The sequence below is a fragment of the Orcinus orca genome, chromosome 9 (assembly GCF_937001465.1).
Source record: "Orcinus orca chromosome 9, mOrcOrc1.1, whole genome shotgun sequence".
Lineage (NCBI taxonomy): Eukaryota > Metazoa > Chordata > Mammalia > Artiodactyla > Delphinidae > Orcinus > Orcinus orca.
In genome coordinates this window covers 87,505,399-87,519,953 of record NC_064567.1, presented here as the reverse complement: position 1 = coordinate 87,519,953, position 14,555 = coordinate 87,505,399, and the positions used below count along the sequence as shown (strand labels likewise).

Below are 14,555 nucleotides of genomic sequence, written 5' to 3'. Positions count from 1 at the left end.
TGGTAGTAATAATAATGTTAAAAGGAATACAATGTTAGCAATCATGTTCCCAGTCTCTGAGAGGAAAAAGTAATTTGGCTCTTCTTTTTTAAAAAGGCTAGGCAAGAATACATTTAACACTCCCCATTTATACCTCTTCCCACTTCCCAGCTCCAGAAGGGTTTCTCATCTTCGCTTCTTTAACCAATTTAGTAATTCAGATGGAATATCAGACGTAAAATAGGTAAGAAGCAACAGAATAGGTCAATTTCTACCAATTAGGATAAAAAACACACAATTCTAATAAATGGCCGAACTCTGGCTCACTTTCCTATCTATCTAGTGGTAATGGAGTCTAGGTTTTCTTTCATATTTCTTATCTTTGAGCAGAGACCTGATGAGAATACCTTTGTTACATACAGTCATATATCATACTGAATTTATTACTCCTAAAACTAAAGCTACTACTTACATGAACCATATATCAAAATAAATCAGTTGTTATATAAATCACTTTTTGTAACAGTATTAGAAAAGGAGCTATAATAGAAATAAGCCTAAAATCAACACATCAATAAGTTCTGCCTCTGCCACTTAACTGCTCTGTGACTTCAGTTTCCTCACCTATAATTTAAAAATAATATCTACACCTCATACTTACATCCTTACCTTTCTTATTCAGAAAGAAACAGATCATTATGATCTCAGTTAGAATTTTTATAACTAGCCTAGGCTTCATTGTTCTTTTCTCTTCTGAGAGCCTATACTTTGTTATTTGGTCTAGAACTTCTCTATCCAATACAGCAGCCTCTAGACATGTGCTACTGAACATCTGAAATGCGGCTAGTTTGAACTGAGAGGCCCTGGATGTGTAAAACCAACTCTTGGCAGGAACAGAAAAAAGCAAAATACAAGATCCCTAACTCTGCAGGAAAGGTAAAACAAACCCAAGATTTTTTAAAACTTAGTAATGAGAGGAAAAGAAATATGTAACAAAGAAGCTGGACTCGAAGAGTCTTACTTTAGAGACACAATAACCCAAGAGCAAACGTTACTGAGTATGAAAATACCAGACTAGAGCTTAGCAAACCCATTCTTCATAGATCCTGAACCAGACCTTCAATTTCCTATCTATAAAATGCTACAGATAGCATGAACTCTATCTAGATGAACTCAGACTTGATGAACATTAAGTGATCAAATAAATTCCCCTTTACAGCCTTAGAAGTGAGTATAAATTTGGTCTAGTACACTAATTCACTCAATTAGCAATCATCAAGTACCTCCTAAACTTTATATTAGTTTATTAGTGATATATTATAATTTAGCAGTACAATATTTAAAAAAATATAACATATAATTAATAACATTATATAGCCACATGAGTGTAATAAAATGTAATTCTCTCTCTTTTTAAAAAACATTTTGAAATAATTATATAGCTTCACAGGATCCTGCATCAACCAACTATAGTATCTTCTGATTATGTATTTGAAATAAAAAGGAAGCAACTTGTTAATTACATCAACATTTCTTACGAAAACAGTTCCAAAAGCTTTATCTGTGGGAATGGGTGGTGGGGTGATATGATTTAAGGATCTTTTTAAGCTTCCAGGCTTTATATATTTATATATAGATAGAAAAGTTTTTAAGTTTGAAAATTAAAACACAAAAATTCTGATAGTTGTCGCATAATAGAAACTGGTACCAGCTATCCTTTCTGTGTCCACTGAGTAGAGGATACTATGCCCAAAGGACATATACTTGTATGTGGAATAGAAAAAAACTGATTTCCTAAAACAGAAATGTTCTTTAAAAAATAGTCATTCTGGGGCTTCCCTGGTGGCGCAGTGGTGGAGAGTCCGCCTGCCGATGCAGGGGACACGGGTTCGTGCCCTGGTCTGGGAAGATCCCACATGCCGCTGAGCGGCTGGGCCCGTGAGCCAGGGCCGCTAAGCCCGCGCGTCCGGAGCCTGTGCTCCGCAACAGGAGAGGCCACAACAGTGAGAGGCCCGCGTACCGCAAAAAAAAAAAAAAAAAAAAAAAAAAAAAAAACGTCATTCTGTAATTACCTACAAATTGATCATTTTCTCACAATAAAAATGGCCACATTTGTATGACGAAAGATTTGGCCCCACAATGTAAATCATACTTTTTCCATACATGCTCTATAAGTGCATTTAATAAAGAACATAGGCAGAAAGCAATCCCCTACACTGCCCTCTTTCAATATATTATTCATTCTCTTTTAACTGTATAATTAATATGCAGCTTTCATTCTGTTTGTGAATTGCCTTACAGTACACATACTAAACATGCAAACAAGGCAAAGGCGTATCTCACATTGTATACTGGACTAATTCCTATCAGGTATATAAATAATATTTCATAAACTATATCTTGTATTCAGTGCTTAAGAGGCCAATTTAAAAAAAGACTGTCAAGGTGAATATTTTTAGGAAGCAAAGAATCTTTGATTATTACCAATAAATGCCTATAACTATCATCAGATATAGATTTGCATCTATCAGATGCTATACATTAAGAAAAACTAGTACTTTAGCCTGGGAACCTCTTGCCTGTCAAGCCCTGCTTCCAGGTTCTTTCCTTCCTGAGTAGTGTCACTACCTGGGCAGAATGAATGTCAATCAACTGTCATAAGAGTGCCATGTTTGGGAATCTATTACTTTACAACAAAAATAACTTAACGCATAGTGTAAAAAAATGGCTTTTAAAAACTGTATTTTAATAATCATATAATTAAATGGACTATGTAGCATATTATAGGAATACTAGAGAGCATCCCTGAGTCTTTCTCAATGGCAGAAGCAGGAGTGGTGAAAACACTTCTAGACCATTTGAAATGCCAGCAAAAGGAGAATATTAACTGCAATTTTTGTCCTCTCTACATACCAGTTTTAGGAGCTCAAAAATAAATAAATTTGTTTTTATTTTTTTTAACTTGAATTCAGCTTTCTGGTCAATGAGCGTCCCATTTAGCACAATACAACTACATATTGAATCCGAGAGCAAACGTATGCATCTTTCCAGCCTTTAGATTCCAACACTGTCACATGAACCCCTTGCAATTTCCAAAAACAATCAATTTTCACAGCAATAACTTAGTGCTAATGTAGTGGTCTTTCAAGATCAAAATAAAATGAAATCTATCCACACAACTGCCAAGACCAAAGAGTTAGAGGCGAGGAAGAACCTTTCACTGAATCCCTCAGAAATGGCTCCCATAAAAGCAAAAAGTGGCAAAGTACACATCTAGAAGGAAATACTCCCTTTTTCTTATTTAAAAAATGGCCTGAATTTTATTTTTCAACTCAACTTTTAAAAAAATGAAGTAATTACTGTGTTTAAATGGATATTACAATTTTTTAAAGATTCAAATTTAAAACCAAATTAATTTTCCAATATAAACATGAAAGGTCTTACAATTTAAAAAAACAATAACCTGCTACCTTGACTCTTGATGTCAACAATTAGCAAATGGAAAAGACAAAAAAAATCCGAAAAAGATAGAGCATTTTGGCTCAAAAGTTATTTACAAAGTAATTTTAGTTAAAGGAATTTTTGCCTTTAAACTTCTGACATTTTATTTTAGCCAAGAGTCTAAAATGAGAAAAAATATAAATGCAAATCAAGCACTGCTTGGTTGTGCTAAAATAATTACATGAAATATTTTGCCCTTCCCTATCCAAAATACCTTTAATTTAAATACTTACTCTGAGCCTGCAGCCATTTCCAAGTATGACGTTTCTGCTGTATCAACCCCCAATGGGATCACTATGCTCATGACGTTCGCCTCTGGTAAATTCGATTACTATGGAGTCCTATGCATTGGTATCCAAAACACTGGGGCATGCCAGCCACAGTGCTCATTGCAAACATCTAAGTGCATCCACAAACCCTATTTAAAAGAAAAGGGAACCAAAAGTTAAGAATCATCTTCATATTCCCAGCAACAGTCAACCTATAACAAAGGTAAGTAAAATACATGAAGAAAGCATTCTTTATTGAAATATCAATACCAATTGGAATTTGCTCAAGGGGCCTCTATTTTATTTTTCTGGAATCAAGTTATGAGATTATGATCAAAAGAAAAGTTTCTGAATCATAATCTTCCTTAGGGAATGAATTTAGGATGCCAAAAGAATGATTACTAAGGCATACTGCTTAGTGAGGAACCAACAAATATTATTCATTTTGAAAGATAAAACAGAATTTCTTACAGCACTATCCAAAATTAAGTCTTCTTGGTTCAGTAAATGCTTTAACAATAAACTAACAAATATTGAGACTTACTGTGGACTAAGCTTTTACATGGATGGTCTATTTAATCCTCACAACTCTGAGATAGGGATCTCCATTTTATCACCGAGGAATTCAAAAGCAACTAAGGTTAAATAACATAACCAAAGTTGCTCAGTTTAAGAGATAAAACCAGAATTTGAACCAATTCTACTCTATTGTTTATATATTTTTTTAAAAATCTATTTTATTTGTAATAAAGTCAATTGTTTTATACTGGTTGTCATTTTCCATACTACATAAATACATGTATATGGAGGGAGTTTATTCCTCCAGTTTTCTCCCATGAGTTAATGATCCCTAGCACAGACAATTAGAAGAGAAATATACTTGAATATTTTTAAATATTCTTGTCATATACTTGAATACTTATTTTTAAACAAACTTACCATAGTAACAAAAACATATTCAGCTTCCATATCAATTCTTCTAATCTAAATTCACTGTTTAACACCTGCTATATGTACTATATGTGAAATATCTACTCGAAATATTTTCAGCAATGATACAGTACAACTCGGAACAAAGCAGATAGAGATAACCATATAAACAAGAGAAACAGTCAACATTGTCCCTCTCAGGTTATACCTGAAATACTGAAGAGAAGTGTTTCTTCAAATAGCAATTCTTGTATTTACTTTTAATTTTTACAAGTAAGCTTGAGAATATCTACTCAGGTTAATTCCTATTTCACAGATGATGCAGACTGCGAGCTCATATCTTATGGGAAAAAAATACCAAAATATGGAAATAACGAGGTAACAGTGGTTTGAATTCTCCAAGAAAACGAGCCTTTACTTTTAAACCATGAATAACTGGGGGAGAGCTACTAGATTTCAAGTTATAACAAAAATATACAATAACAGGCAATTGCACTTAAAAGTGAAAAACATGAGCATTGGAGCCTATCTCTAACTCTCTAACAGCAGATGTGTGAGCTAGGCAAGTTATTTAACCACTCTAAGCCTCAGGTTCCTTGTTTATAAAATGGATATGTATCCGCCTACGATTTCTGTGAAGAAAATGAAATAATGACTGTAAAGCATTTCATACACTGCATTATGCATATTTAGCAATCAATAAGCGGTAGTCACATAAGAAGAGTTGCTCTTATTTCATAACCAAAAAACTGTGTGGATAAAAAAACTCTTTAGCTCTCATTTAAAGAGAATCTTCTAATAGTTTTTGAAAATAAAGTATGTAATTATGGTTCTCTATTTGCTACGATTTTACAGTTTTCACCAAATTAAAATCATCCTCTTAAAAAAAAAAAATCATTCTCTAAAAACAATTAAAGCAGGGTAAGAAAAAGGAAAAACTGCCCTACCTCCTTTTCTGCACCTGCGACTGTTTTAGAATTACTAAAAAAAGTATATTTTTACTATACTTTTTTTTACTACAAAAAGCTATATTTATTAACCTGCACAAAGCTATAAAATTATGAAATTAGATTCTAAGTGACAACATGCAAGCAACATATAAATCAAATGTTATATTATTCTGTATTTCTTTAAAATACTGAAAACTTGGACCTAAGAACAGATAATTAAAATTTAAAAAAAAATTCTCCTCCTGTTGGTACCATCTAGTTGGTAGAAGTTTTCTTCAGCTCAGCTTATCTTAACATTAGACTCATAGGAAATCTTATATTTTAGGTATATGTTGTTAAATATTTAGTTGTATGTTTTTTCTTAAAACCAGAGGCAGAAACTAGAAAGCAGAAGTCAAATGATTATGTATTCTTTTAGGTAACTGAGTAATATTTCCAACCTAAAACAATTTATTTGAATACGTATTTAATAGTGTCCCCATCTTTATATAAATATACAGTCCTCAATAAACACTATATTTCAGCTGTTTTTAAATAGCAGTGAAGAGCTTGCCATAAGCTTATTTCAGACAATGGCTTATATTTTTGTGATTACTGCCTGTCTCTCAAATCCTGCACAGTGCGTAGAACATAAAAGGCACTCTACAAAGAACTGGTGAATGAATTAGAGCACCCAGGATGAAACTGCAGTTCTGGCCTCATTAACCAAATGAGTTGTCAACCTATACAATTACGCGCTATAAAAACAACCACATGACACCTTTTCCAGAAATGCATCTCTCATCTAGAATCACAGAAGCTCATCCCCAGGATAACAACTCATCATCACATCTGTAACAGAACCACAGACTCTGAGTTTGATTCAGCAAACAAGATGATCTCACAAATTTACTCACAAGAGGTAAGAAGGCAAGAGGTCATATCTATTGAGACCATAAAGTGGCAAATATTTCACTATATTCATTAATATCAAAAACTCCATAGCCAGAAAACTCACACTGTTTAAAAATCCAGCTGATACTTAAAGCATAAATTTATTAGGGTCTTTAAAAATAAGAAAAAAAGAAGGGGAAAGACAATGTAGTAAACAGAAAAGATGTGAGCTTATAACATAGGCATAACTAGAGAAAAACAATTCAACACAATACAAACAACTACCACAAAGCTCTCATATCTTACATGTGAACAAAAAACTGGTTATACAACTGGCAAGTAAAATATATACAAAATACATCGAGAATAAATGGCAGCCATTAAAGAAATAATATAAAAGGAAATACCATGAGATGTCTGGTAAATCTGAGGTCCAAGAAAGAATAAATGTCTTCACAAAACCTGCTATCCAGAACAGACCTAGAAACCAAGTGAACACAGGAGTATTGAGCTGTTTATAAATGGCATAAAATTATAGGTATTGATACTTCTGTCTAACGTGGAACCTAAAGTCAAAGGGACTCAAATAAAGACAGCAGCTGATTCTTAAAAAAATAAATTTATTCTTCACTCTTTTATACAAATGAATGTAAACACAAGTAAAGGAAACAATGCTAAATACCAAATCAAACTGGAAAGAAACTGGGAAAAAACGATATTAAAAACAAATTTAGGGGAATTCCCTGGTGGTTCAGTGATTAGGACTCCGCACTTTCACTGCTGAGGTGTGGGTTCAATCCCTAGTCAGGGAACTAAGATCCCACAAGCCTCGTGGCACGGCCAAAAAAACACACAAAAAAACAAAAAATACAAAACAAACAAAAAAGAAAACAAACAAACAAAACAACCCCACAGATTTAGCAGAGGCATTGATACCAAAACAAAACCAAACAAAACCCTAGAGTAGGAAAAATGAAATAAAAGGCAAGAAGGAAAAGCAATTAAATTAGAAAACAGTTTATCAGAAGAACTGGAAAACTGAGGCTGCTTTTAAGACCACATTAAGAAGTTCAAAAAACAAAAAAATACCACTGAAAAGATAAATATGATACCCAAAAGGCAAAAAAGATGAAAATATGAGGAAAATTTTTTTTCTAAAATTACAAATAAAGGGCCCAACCCAATTTAACATAATCTCTTTGAGGAAAGGGTCATTTATTATTACCTTTCAATCCTTAATAAACACCTTACAAAGAGCTCAATAAATATTTAATATTAAATCCATGTTTACATTTTGGACATATAACAAGAGAATAAGCAGGTGAATCCGGAGCTGAATTACTAATAGAAATGAAACAAAGAAACTTGAAAGAAGTTGTGAGGTACCACATAACTGAGATTTTCTTATAAATCAGAAATTAAACTGCCCTCATTAATCATTTATAATTTTAATTTTACTTATAGCTGTTGACTAAGGTATAACAAAAAAGGATACTAGTTATCAAAATCTATTACCAAGTTACTACCTATGAAACTTTGGTCAACTCATTTCACTATTCTGGGTTTCAACTATAAATGGAGGCAGGTTAGGCTGATGATCTTACAGTTTAAATTTTACAATCACAAGTACATTAACAGATTAGTCCTGATAATCAAAATGACAGATAAATATCAGATTCTAAAAAGAATAATAGAATGAATTATGTATTTCTCTAACTGGGTTAATGTTAGTATTAGCCAGTGCTCTATAAGCACTTACCTGATACTCAAACGTCCCCAAATAGAGGTTATAATAATAATGATGATAAATACTGCTTACAATGTTTAATCCTCACAATGAGCCTATGGCATAGGTACATTTATTACCCCATTTTACAGATAAGGCAGAGAAGTTAAACTTTTCCAAAGTCCCATAGCTAATAAATAGAAGAATCAAGTTTTGAACCCTAACAGTCTGATTCCAGAACCTACACAGTAGTTTCCCTGAAATTAAAATTTGCCAGATGGTTGGTAAAATAAATAAAATAAAATCCAGAATTTACAGTTAAGGGGGAAAAACTGACAACTGCCTCTCTCAAAAAGAGGAGAAATTAAATAACTACATAACTGTTTCACTGCAGAACATATGGACTGCATTCACTCTGGCACACTAAATGAAACAACAGTAACAAAACCTACTTTGCTCCTCCCCGAAACCTAATCTACTTAATAAACCTACATGCATTAAACAGCAATGCATTAAAACACTACAAAGTAAGTAAAGATGCATAGGCTCAAAGTCTAAAATTTGCATTTAAAATATTTCAGGGACAGTGCAAAGCACATACTCAAAGGATAAAAATATTTAAATTCCCTATCATTTTTCAGGAACAAACAGATGCCTTGCTAGTGAATTGAAAGCAACCCAAAAGTTAAGGGAACCAGGCTCCAAATCTGAGATTACTAATGTATACATAAGTATACTCAATTCCTTATATAGAACTATTTGTTAAGCAAAGACCACCTATCTAACCAGTTGAATTTTTTTTTTTTTTTTTTTGTGGTACGCGAGCCTCTCACTGTTGTGGCCTCTCCCGCTGGGGAGCACAGGCTCCAGACACGCAGGCTCAGCGGCCATGGCTCACGGGCCCAGCCGCTCCGGATCTTCCCGGACCGGGGCAAGAACCCGTGTCCCCTGCATCGGCAGGCGGACTCTCAACCACTGCGCCACCAGGGAAGCCCTAACCAGTTGAATTTTAACTTGAGTATCCCTTTGATAACCATTTCATTCCTAGAGATAAAGAATTTCACCAATTCAACTTACACTATAATCTTTTTTTTTTTTTTTCTTTTTTTTCTTTTCTTTTTTTTTTCGGTACTTGGGCCTCTCACTGTTGTGGCCTCTCCCATTGTGGAGCACGGGCTCCGGACGCGCAGGCTCAGCGGCCATGGTTCACGGGCCCAGCTGCTCCGCGGCATGTGGGATCTTCCCAGACCGGGGCACGAACCTGTGTCCCCTGCATCGGCAGGCGGACTCTCAACCACTGTGCCACCAGGGAAGCCCACTATAATCTTTTATAGCAAATAAACTCTCTATTTAAAAAAATCTTTCTTCTGGTAGTCAAGATTAATGTTGATGGACCTACATGAAAAATGGAAACCTATATATGAAATTCAATGTTCAAAACACACAGTTTCTGGCTCTACACGAGAGTTCCACAGTTTCACCATATCATATTTTAGTACAATTCCAACCACTAGTACTAAATTCAATATCAAAATAGCAATGCTTCAGTTTTAACACTCTGCCACCTATTAATAACGGTTACTTATTCTCTTGAAGCCTTAGTTCCTCATCTGTAAATAGGAATAATCATAAAACATATTTCTGAATTGTTTCAAGGAACCTGTGTGCCACTCAGTTAAGTATTAGCTATGATAACCAGATAACATTTCTGGGAATTAAATATTTAGGAAAAGTCCTTAAAAAGATGAGTATTGGACCATATGGTATCACTTATGACATCACTGGAATCTAAAACATGATACAAATGAACTTATTTACAAAACAGAAACAGACTCACAGACATAAAAAACAAATTTATGGTTACCAAAGGGAAAGGGGGCTGGGGAGGAATAAATGAGGAGTTTGGGATTAGCAGACACCAACTACTATATATAAAATAGATAAACAACAAGATCCTACTGTATAGCACAGGGAACTATATTGAATATTCTGTAATAAACTGTAACAGAAAAGAAAAAAAAAGTATTGGAGAACAATTCTCAGCTATTATACTTGTAAAAGTCAAGTAAACTATTAAGAATTTCTGATCTATTCTAGAATCCATTCTTGTCAGTAAAGGAGAAAGGATGCTTCTGTGTTGGACTGCAAATCAGAGAATGTGACAGAAGTAGCTTCACTTAAAAAGGCAACAGCCAGGGACTTCCCTGGCAGTCCATCCACTAAGACTCCACGCTTCCACTGCAGGGGGCCCGGCTTTGATCCCAGGTGGGGGAACTAAGATTCCGCATGCTGTGTGGTATGGCCAAAAAAAGAAGAAGGGAAAAAAAAAAAAAAGGCCAACAGCCAAACCTCTAAGCATACTGTTTCGATTATTTTCTTAAAATAAAAACAAAGTAATGGTTAAAATAACTAGGGCATCAGGCCCTTGAAATCCTTTTTACAGAATTTTTGTCAAAACAAGATTGGCTCTAGTAAGAGTAAATTCTTTAAAGAATAAGCCAATGCCAACCCTCATGATATTACCCAACAAGCACTAAACCACCCCTATACAGTTAAGAATGAAGCATTTTCCCAAATCAGCCAGTATTTGGCATTACTTCACACTGGCTTACCTTGCAACCCAGTTTACCTTATCTTCAGCTCACTAGAGATTTGATATTGTAATCAAAATAAAGTATAAAGAAGTACAACCTTAAAAAAAAATGAATACAAAGAGTGAGGCTTAGTGTAAATTTTGGTTGATAATGATGTGCCAATGTTGATTCATAGAATTTAACAAATGTACCATAATGATGAGAAATGTTGATGGTGAATATGATATTCTGAACTGTTTGGCATCAAATAATGGGGTACCACTCTAACAGGGTTTGGGGAAGCTATGCTGAACACCAATTCTTCAACCTGTCAAAGTACTGGTACACTCCTCCATTACCACCCCAAAACAACCTTGAATTAAAATAATTAATTTCAATACTAACCAGTTTTTTAATGTACCACGTCATTATTTTAAAACAGTATTCATCATTCCCTAAAGTGTTGGAGGTCACTAACCTCTGGTGTAAAATCTAATAAAATGCAGCCTTTGAAGCAATTCAGTGATTGGTAACTGGTTAGTCTCCGGGTGCAAATGTACAATTTCTGTTTCCTACACACACAAACTATTTTTAGAATGAGTTCAGTCTTTGTTCATACCCGACTATGTAAGTAACAAAAGTGATTTCATTCTAAACAGTTACCTATTCCCACTTTCTACTTGCCATGTGGCCCACGACTATATGTCGTAGAATGTACTGCTTGATACACAAACACAGAAGAAAAAGAATCTTCAAATTTAAGAATTTCACCTTCCCAATTCCTTAAAATCTTACTTTTATGTACAAAAGTAATGAGTACTGTAAAGCATAACACCACATAACTTCAGTGGGTTCTAAACCTTCCTTTAGTTAAAAAAAAACAAACAAAATTGCTGTCTACATGAGCAATTTTTAAACTGTGCTCCCAACAGTCCTAACAGAGTTGGGAACTGAGATAATAAAAGAAAACAGAGTCAGGGAAGTTAACAAAAGAAAATGAGAGACAATATGTTCTGTAGATTTAAAAGGAAAAGTCTGAAGCTGCATGTTCTATGGGGTAGCTACTAAGTGAGAAAATAACATTAAGTGGAACACTACTTAGCATTATAAAGGAATGAACTACAGATACATGCAACACCTTGGATGAATCTCAAGGAAACTGTACTGAGTGAAACAAAGCCAATCTCAAAAATGTCACACATACTGTATAATTTCATTTATCTAACATTCTTGAATGACAAATTATAGAAACAGAGAATAGTGTGGTAGTAAGAGTGCAACACCAGGGATCCTTGTGGTGATGGAACTGTTCTGTATCTTAACTGTGGTGGTGGAGATACGAACCTACATATGATAAAAATGAAAAGAACTATATACACACAACACACACACAAGTAAACCTGGGGAAATCTGAACATAATGGGTGAACTGAATCAATGTCAATATTGTGGTCATATTGTGCTACAGTTTTGCAAGATGTTACCACTGAGGGAAACCAGGGAAAGGATTCAGAATTTCTCCCTATTTATTTCTTACAATTGCCTCAAAATTAAAACTTTTAAAAGTGACATTAAAATTGTGGCCTTCAAACTTTGACTATTGATAGAAACTTTCCTACAAATAAAATCTTACACAAAAATCTAATCATCTATTTTTATTCTAGGATTTAAAAAACGTTTTAATCTCCTATGCTTTTCCCAGTGATTGCTAGTGTCAACTTTAAATGTTGTGTTAAGGAGGCTACAGCCAGATACAAACGGGAGGTGGCCCCAGTGATTAATGATATTTGCTAATGGGCACAGTAGGCCCATTATTTGCTTTTTTACTTCATTATTTGCTATGTCTGCAGTTAAAGAAGGTGGCAAGGGAATGTCCCTGCCTGAACATCCTCCCACCTACCAGTTAAGTTCCATTAAAAACCTAAGAATTCCTGGAGAATAGTTTGAAAATCATTGGCTAAAAGAAAATACTTACTGACTCAACATGTGACATAAAAACCTTATCGCACTGGTGAATTCTCTTGTCCAAAAGCAAAAAACAAAAACAAACAAACAAAAACACAGTCTTCCAAAAAGTAGTGTTAAAACATTGTAGTTAAAAATCAAACAAAATCAACAATAAAAATCCTGCATTTATCTTTTAGTCACTCAACCTATACAATCAAGCTGGTTCATCCTTGCCTTTTTAGCCTTCAAATAAGTATGTCACCAGGAAAGGGCATACTTTTTGACTGAAACAAACTTGGCAATAATTTTATTCTCTCATTCCTGATTCTAATCTCAAGCAAAATAATGTCCTCACTCTTCAGGATGAACTAAGTATTCCTTCTATCACTATTTTAATCATTTCTTTTAGTCTGAACCTTGAATCCTCTCATTTCCCTATAGAAAAACAATATGCATCAAATCTAATTAATTAATAGGATTTAAACAAATCTTTCTGATCCTACTGTCTACATTTTCTTACCTCAGACCTAGGCTACCAGAATAAGTTTCTAAGTAGTCTCTTGCCCTATTCTGACTTGACCTTTAAACCAGTGGTTCTCAAACATAGATCCACAAAATGCCACTTTTAATATACCTGGGGTTAGGGGCTGAAAATAACAGATTCATAGGCCTCACCCTAGAGATTCTGATTAAGTACGTCTGGGATGTGGCCTGGATGTCTTAAAAAAAAAAAAAAAAAAGAAAGACATTTGCTCCAGTGCTCTATTTTAGAACACTTGCTGAAACACTGAATATACTTCAAAGCCCACTAGTTTCCTAATTTTGCCCTCTTCAAAAAAGCATAATAGCAGGCTTCCCTGGTGGCGCAGTGGTTGAGAGTCCGCCTGACAAAGCAGGGGACACGGGTTCGTGGCCCGGTCCGGGAAGATCCCACATGCCGCTGAGTGGCTGGGCCTGTGAGCCATGGCCGCTGAGCCTGCGCGTCCGGAGCCTGTGCTCCGCAATGGGAGAGGCCACAACAGTGAGAGGCCCGCATACTGCAAAAAAAAAAAAAAAAAAAAAAAAAAAAGCATAATAGCTCACAGTAATAACAGATTCCTAATCGTGGCATTATCAGGTTACCCTGTTCCATACTAATATCCCAATATATAAATCCACTGATTATGTCAGTCTTTTTGTGATTATTGGCATATCCTTGTTCATTCTCCTTCAAGTTTTCAAAAGTCATTTTCCTCTTTTTATATCCATCCCACTCTATAAATAAAAATCTTATTAAACCTTCGAGGATTGTTCAAGTACCAGCACTTCCTTGAAGCCTCAACTTCCCAACTTTGACATCTCTGCCACAAAACTAGCTTTGAGATCTCCAGCAGATCAACCTCCTGAGCACTGTTTCCTTATCTGCAAACAGAAATTTGACTACATTAACTCAAAAAACTGTTACAGCTATAAGGCCTCTTATACACTAATCTCTTCCCTTCTTAACTTCCCAAAGAATATATTAGTTACATTTTTTTAACCACTGGTTTATATTTTGACACACTTTTTGGAAACAAATGTTAGATATACAGCTTCCACAAATAGATCATCTACTTCACTCTATAGCAAGAACTGAAATATTTATATATTAGCTCTCAAAGCCTGGAACATAGTGGCTAAGATACCACCTAAGTTATTCTTGCTTAAACCACACTTTCTTTAACACATTTAATCCTCTCCTCTCCTTTTAGATGAACGTGAACATACCTTAAAAACAAAACAAAAAAATCTGCCATTAAAGAATGTTAGTGACTGATTTCCTTTTGGAA

At 34.6% G+C, this 14,555-nt stretch overlaps 1 protein-coding gene across 1 annotated transcript in view; it reads right to left on the bottom strand.

Moving 5' to 3' along the window:
* Positions 1-14,555, bottom strand: part of KMT2E (lysine methyltransferase 2E (inactive)) — a 98,398-nt gene that overhangs the window by 69,634 nt on the left and 14,209 nt on the right. The window contains 2 exon segments of the mRNA XM_004263372.4: positions 3,714-3,898; positions 6,910-6,982. Of these exon segments, the coding sequence (XP_004263420.2) occupies positions 3,714-3,784 (71 nt within the window). The 5' untranslated portion in view covers positions 3,785-3,898; positions 6,910-6,982.